Genomic DNA, 6,906 nt, shown 5'->3' with positions numbered 1-6,906 from the left:
CTTAAAAGATGCATTAGCTAGTTTACTGTCATTAACACAAGTTTCAGATGACATTATTCAGTTTTGGACATATGCTGCTCAAGTGCTCTGGATGACAGGTTAATGGCCCATGTTACTCATCGTTCAGAACCAGTGACTCTAATTCTCTCGACATTTCATATCTCACAATTTAAACCATTTTTTTCAGTGACCTTTGCCTTTGTCATACCTGTATCCTGCTCTCATCTGCCTTTTGCACATTTTTGGAAATAAACCTTGTAAACCTTGTGTCTGCCTTGAAGGTTTCTGGGTCTCTAGTGGTTATTACAATTACCTGTGAATTCTGAGCAGAAAATGTTGACTTCTATGATAGTGTCAGGCTCACCTGAGAGTCTCCAGTTTACAGAAGATGCTTTTCAGCCCAGAGCACAGAAACTCTTCTGAGTCCTGGAGGTCGTTATTGCTAAGATTCAGGCATCTAAGACTTGAAGAGATTAGGACTGAGGACAAAGGGCCACAGCAGCTCTTGGACAAGTACAGGTACTCAGAAACAAGAGAGGACATGTAATTTAAAACTAGGGATGTCCCGTCCACGTTGTCCACGTTTTTTTGCCTCCGAGTCATTTGATTTTAAGTATCTGCCGATACCAAGTACCAATACGATACTTCTATAAAACATTAGGAAATGAACTAAGAGCAAAGAATAGGATCCAGGATGTTTGGGGGGATCAGATTGTGTTGATTTCAATGTGTAGTATTTTAGTTTGAAAAATCAAATGTCCAAAACTTAAATTTTATTAGCTTTTCTAACCATGCATCACCACTGTTGAAAATCTTGACTTTTCACAGTCTGGTCTTAGAATGTCTAACTTGGTAAACTTAATGAACTGAACAAAACAGGAACCAGACCAGAATCAGATCAGACCTGAGACTCGACTCTGCACAATCTACAGTTTGTACATTTGATATTATATGGAAGCATGCGCATTATGTTTGAAACATTTAAGCTCGTCTATGATCTCCAAATAAAACAAAATCTTACCAAATTAAAATGAGATGACATTTATTTTTCATAACTCTCTTTGTGCAGCCCCATAGGTCATTCTGTACCTCTGGGGGCACACGTTAATATCTGTGATATTTATAACTCACGCTCTCCTCGGGGTCACATTGACCTGCAGAATGTTTTTTTTCCCTTCCTGCTCCCTTGGGGTGGGTCAGTCAGACCCAAAAAATTTATTTTCAAATAAATTCTCGCCAGGTGAGAAAATAAATTTTTGGGACTGATTGACCCACCTCAAGACAGCAAGAAGGAAAAAAAAAATTCTTAAGGTCAATGTGACCCCGAGGAGAGTGTGAGGTTTAATGTGTAACTGATTGACAGGACTTCTCAGGAACTTTGATTCTTACAGTATAATGTAGTAGAATACCACATTCACCTGCAGTGAGACTAGAGTTTAAGACTGTAGTTGTTACTCTCGTGCCCACACCCGATAAGCACCGCCCCCACTCCCCGCACTGCCACCACATCCACAAACCCACAGTGCTGTGTGTTATATACGTATATCATTTATCAGATACCTGATCGGAACATAACATCCAAGTCCGGATCGAAATCACACTCACGTGATCGGCTACGATTTCCGATCACATGATTGGATCGGGACAACCCTATTCAAAACCTGTTTGTTTGGGTGTTTTTTTGGCATTGAGCCTATCATGTAAAACTCACAGGGCTCTGTTGGAGGCTTTAACAATCAGCACCAGTGTCAGAAAAATATTGAAATACAGTAGTAGTTCTTAAGGTGAAAAACCTCTAGATCTTTTTAAAATTTTTATTGTTATTATAATTTTGGGAGGGGAGAGGTTATGTTCTGATGAATCTGCTTTACCAAAGAACAGTCCCGCAGTTCATTTAGACAATGAAACAGATTAATGCTTCGCTCTGCTTCTTGTTTTTCATGAATCCTTGTCTTGATATACTCCACAGTTTTCTTGATGGTTTGTGAGCTAACTACTGTCTGAGGAAGCAAACCCTGTAGGAGACACTGATTTACCGACAGAGACAGACCCAAGAGGAAACGCAGAAACAGGTCCAGATGTCCATTTGGGCTCTTTAAGGCCTGGTCCACTGCAGACTGCAGAAACTCTACCAGTTGTTGAGATTTTATTTTAACGATAGACTTGGGTGAAATTGGTATTTTTCCCCATGATAACAGATTGACTCCAGACACGATGAAGGTGAGATAAACATGAAGTGCAGCCAGGAACTCCTGCACACTCAGATGTAAGAAGCAGTAGACCTTGTCCTGGTACAGGCCTGGCTCCTCTCTAAAGACCTGTGTGAACACTCCAGAGTACACTGAGGCCTCTTCAGCATTCAGTCCACACTCACTCAGATCTGACTCATAAAAGATCAGGTTTCCTTTCTGCAGCTGCTCAAAGGCCAACTTCCCTAGAGACAGGACCATCTCCCTGGTCTCTGGAGTCCAGGGAGAGTCTGTCTCAGAGCAGCTGTTATACTTGATGCCCTTCACTTTGGCCTGGACCACCAGGAAGTGAATGTAGATCTCGGTCAGAGTTTGGGGCAGCTGGTGTGTTATGCCATTTTGTATCACATGGTGCAGGACGGTGGAGAGGATCCAGCAGAAGATCGGCATGTGGCTCATAATGTGGAGGCTGTGGATGCTCTTGATGTGGGAGATGACGACTGTGACCTGCTGCTCATTTTTAAAACTCTTCCTGAAGTACTGCTCCTTCTGAAGATCAGTGAACCCTCGCACCTCTGTCACCATTGAGACACACTCAGCAGGGATCTGATTGGTCGCTGCGGGTCTTGTGGTTATCCAGAGGCGAGCGGAGGGAAGCAGGCTCCCTCTGATGAGGTTCACCAACAGCACGTGCACAAAGCTGGACTCTGTGGGGTCAGTCAGGACCCGGGTTTGCCTGAAGTCCAGAGGAAGTCTGCACTCGTCCAGACCGTCAAAGATGAAGAGCACCTGGAGCTGTTGGAAGCTGCAGAGATGTTTGGATGGACTGAAGAAGTGGTGCAGCAGCTCCACCAGGCTGAACTGTGTGTCTCTGAGCACATTGAGCTCTCTGAAAGTGAAAGGGAACAGCAGCTGGAGGTCCTGGTTGGTTTTGCCTTCAGCCCAGTCCAGACAGAACTTCTGAGTGAGCACTGTTTTCCCGATGCCAGCCACACCTTGAGTCAGAACTGTTCTGATTTGTGGCTCTGTAAGCATGATATCTTTTTCATTTGTTTCTTTTCTGAATGACCTGTGTGCTGTGTCTGTAAGATCAATTCTGGTTTGTCCCTTTTTGTTGGTGGTGCATTCTGGTGTGGCTGGTCTTCGGCATGTGGTCTCGATGAGCTGTACCTCGTGTTCTTGGGTGATCCCTGTGAGCCCTCCTGTGATAAATAACTCTGTGTAGATCTGGTTTAGGAGGGTTGGGTTTCCTGGCTTTGCAGTGCCCTCAGACACACAGGTGAACCTCTGTTGGAGAATTCTCTTGAGATTTTGGCAACAAACTCCTAGATTTTCACCTGGAAAACAAAATGAAATGAGATCTAGAACCAAATCTGACACTGGTGATCTCAAGAGTATTCTTAGGGTGCACTCACACTTGGACTTTATAACCATGTCGTTCTTAAGCATGATTGCGTAGGGTTCTATGGCCCGCACTCACACTTGCACATCCGAACCAGGCCACGGGCCGATGACAACGCCACACGCCGCTGTTTGTTTACATGTGCTCCTCTGTGAGTTTATGGAGATAAAAACAGCACAGAGCAGTGAGGACAGCCCGAGACGAGACGCAGATAAACTTATCTGTCCTTATTGAAGGTGAGCATGGGTTTGTCATGTGTTTTGGAGCACATTTTATTCACTTATTTCCTCAAACTGCTTTGGCCCACCTCCTCCAATCGGACCAAAGTTCCATCAGTGTTGTGCCTGAACATGGTTCGATTGCGCTCACATTGGACAAATGTACCGGGCTTTAGGGATGATCCATGCTTGAGCACAGTTGTAAAGTCCTAGTGCGAGTGCACCCTTACTGTTACTTACCGTATAGCAGGTGCTCAGCCAGCTGTTCCTGCTTCTTCCTTCTCAGAAAGTCCAGGCTGATCTTCAGAAAATGCCCTCTGCTGGTCTGCTCCTCATCTTCCTCCCTCTCAAACCACTCTGGGGGATCTGAGTCAAAAGGCCTGAGTAAACTCCTTAACTCGGTTTTAACAATTGTAATTTTGTTTTCCTGTAAAATCTGAAAACACAAAGTCAAATCCTACTTCCTAAACAAGAGCAGCATGTCCAGAGTGTTGAATGGAAGTCATTTGTTCATACAAACCATGAAGATGGCGTCCAGCTGAGTCCTCTCACTTGCACGACCCTCTGGACTTTCTCTGCTGGAAAAACACACACATATGCTCATCCACGTGTGTAGAAATGTACATCTAGTACACTTGATAGCACTGAAAGTCACAGATGAATTTAGCTAAATGAATGAGTGGATATTATTTACTGACAATATTAGCACCAATACACAATGTGTAAGACATGTGAATATTATGCAGTTTTATATAATAATACTGTGATAAGCATGAAAGAAGCATTCAAGTCTCTTCCTCTCCAGCAGGAGATTTGGTCAGGTAATGAAATCCTGGTATAAGTGGGATTTGATCTGAAGACCTCAGTCGTATACCTGATATATCTGACATATTAAATGCAGGTGAATTATTTATTGTTAAAATCAAACTGCCGCCACAACTGTGAGACAACTGTCTGAAAACACAATGAAATGTTCAAAAATGAATGAAGAATTTGCTTCTATTTGACTTAACACCTGGACTGATCCACCACAGGTGTTTTAAGTTTTATGGACAAAAATTGCTCAGGACCAATGACAAATAGGACTTGCTTTCCTCACCTAGGATGATCACAAGGAGCTTCACTGTTAAACTCCATGTATCGGCCCATGGAGCGGTCACTCTTCAAAGACAGACCATCAGAACCAGCCACAGGATTTTCCATCTTCTCCCTGAAAAGTCAGATCATTTAACACTGTGCCCCTTTTTGAAGTTCATGTATAATCACTAGTTTAATTATTTGCATTTACATATGTACTGCTCAGATTTAAAAGGACGACTTGTGATCTGAGGTGGCCTACATGAGTGATGAGAGTTATGAATGTGTGTTTTGATGCTTCTTTTCTTCTCATTGGTTAGCACTTACCTGACATGCTACACAAACATTGCTGTCCACTATTGACTTCATCTTGACTTCATCTTACCTCTTTGTATTCATTAGTAAAGGGGGCCATGTTTTCTGCCCCCGCAATAGCTTTCATTATATTTCTTACACTTATCCCCTCATTACTTCACATTGTCTTGTCACTAATGCTTATGTTTTCGTAGTGCCGTGGTGTGACTCAGTTGTGTTAACAGCACTGGTTGATTGCCCAGATGTCTATCAGAGTTCAATGTGCATAATATCCCAGGAATGCCCACGTTTTCCTCGCAGGCCAAAATGAATATGCATTAGCAGGTCAAGGGTCAATTTAATGACAGTTTGCACATAAAATGTCTGCAAATAAATCTTTGATTCATTGAATTTTGAGTTTAATATTAGGAAATGGACAGGACTGACCTCTTTCCCATCTACTGATAATCTTTTCAATTAATAAAATCAAAATAGATTTTTATTAAAATATCAGGGCCCCCTCGCAGGTCAAATTAAACACCCTGAAGCCCCACTTTGTAACTTTACTCTGATCTATCTTTGTATATTACTGCAGTCTGTGTCAGGGCCCATGCAGGAACAGGAATATACTTTAGACCTTGTGCTAACATATGGCCTTGTTCTTTGTCATTTAGAGGCTGTTGATGCTGTTTTTTCCGACCACATGCCAATTCTGTTTGATGTGCATCTCCTTGCTAATGGAGTTAAACCGTGCGCTCCGGTGCGCCACCATCATGTCTTCAACTTGTCCACTGCTGCTCAATTCTACTAGGGCCTGCCTGATATTGTTTTCTTCTTCTTTTTTTTTTTTTTGCGGCTGATATGATACCAATGAAACAGGAGTTGGAGGTGCCGATAGCCGATATAAAAGCAGATTTATTTGGTGATGTGAAAATTCACTGTAAATCCTCAGTTGATTATAAAACTTAGGTCTGGCTCTACCAAATTTTAAATTGGGTTTGTTTAGGTGACATTTACTGTTATTCTGCCTCTTTAAGTCATAATTAAAGACAGTAGGTCAGCCTAATGGTATTTTTGCATGACGTTCTATCCAGTAAACAAAGTAAGTAAACTACAGCTATTAAGACTTTAGCGTTAAATGTGTGCATGCTGCGGTAATTAATTATATGCATAAATGCTGATCATTCACACTTCTATTCACACTCAGCTCATTTACATATCAGTGTGTGTCCAGTAACATGTACAGACACTATAGTCACTTTACACTGGGCCAATGTAAGAAAATAGACTGTCTGTGTGTGAGAGCTACAGCAGCTAAGAGCTAAACAACGAGACACGATTGCAACACAAGTCCTAGTTAATAAAAAAGTTGTTTTTTTAGCTGTAAAGTGCTAGGTGCGTGGTCTTAAGTGCTCTGAGAATTTAGATGTTTTAAAGTGCACGGTGCTACTACACTGCACTGTGCTCTATTGCACAAACCACCCCAGCCAATAAATATATACACCTTATAGCAACTACTACACTAGCTCTACAGATAAATTAATTTACGGGTGAACTTTGAGATCATTTGAGAGAATTTAAGAGAATTTCAGAGCAGAAATAAACAGCAGCAGCATAATCTGCCACATACAAATACACAAATTACCACACAAACGCCATTAAACACCACCCACCCCCAAATATGCACCAGTCTCTACCTGGATTCTAGTAAAGTACCCTATATGGG

At 42.1% G+C, this 6,906-nt stretch overlaps 1 protein-coding gene across 1 annotated transcript; it reads right to left on the bottom strand.

The window, feature by feature from the left end:
• Window positions 1–1,823: 1,823 nt before the first annotated feature.
• Window positions 1,824–5,045, bottom strand: LOC110157873 (protein NLRC3-like). Its single transcript, XM_055156210.1, has 4 exons — window positions 4,909–5,045; window positions 4,330–4,384; window positions 4,050–4,245; window positions 1,824–3,526 (listed from the first exon to the last, which is right to left on the bottom strand). The coding sequence occupies exons 1-4, from the start codon at window positions 5,010–5,012 to the stop codon at window positions 1,824–1,826; spliced, it is 2,058 nt and encodes a 685-aa protein (XP_055012185.1). The 5' UTR covers window positions 5,013–5,045.
• Window positions 5,046–6,906: the final 1,861 nt, after the last annotated feature.

The sequence above is a fragment of the Boleophthalmus pectinirostris genome, unplaced genomic scaffold (assembly GCF_026225935.1).
Source record: "Boleophthalmus pectinirostris isolate CB_2022bp ecotype Guang Dong unplaced genomic scaffold, ASM2622593v1 HiC_scaffold_20, whole genome shotgun sequence".
NCBI classification, from domain to species: Eukaryota; Metazoa; Chordata; class Actinopteri; order Gobiiformes; family Gobiidae; genus Boleophthalmus; species Boleophthalmus pectinirostris.
Note: the sequence above shows the minus strand (reverse complement) of the source record. Positions and strands in the feature narration are given on the sequence as shown.

What these genes read in the sequence shown, in the direction of transcription:
- LOC110157873 (XM_055156210.1), bottom strand. Translation starts at nt 5,012, where the DNA reads ATGGAAAATCCTGTGGCTGGTTCTGATGGTCTGTCTTTGAAGAGTGAC. An exon ending in AGCTGGACGCCATCTTCATG is followed by an intron (nt 4,246 to 4,329) that starts GTTTGTATGAAC and finishes TTGTGTTTTCAG; the next exon opens with ATTTTACAGGAAAACAAAAT. An exon ending in GGCTGAGCACCTGCTATACG is followed by an intron (nt 3,527 to 4,049) that starts GTAAGTAACAGT and finishes TTTGTTTTCCAG; the next exon opens with GTGAAAATCTAGGAGTTTGT.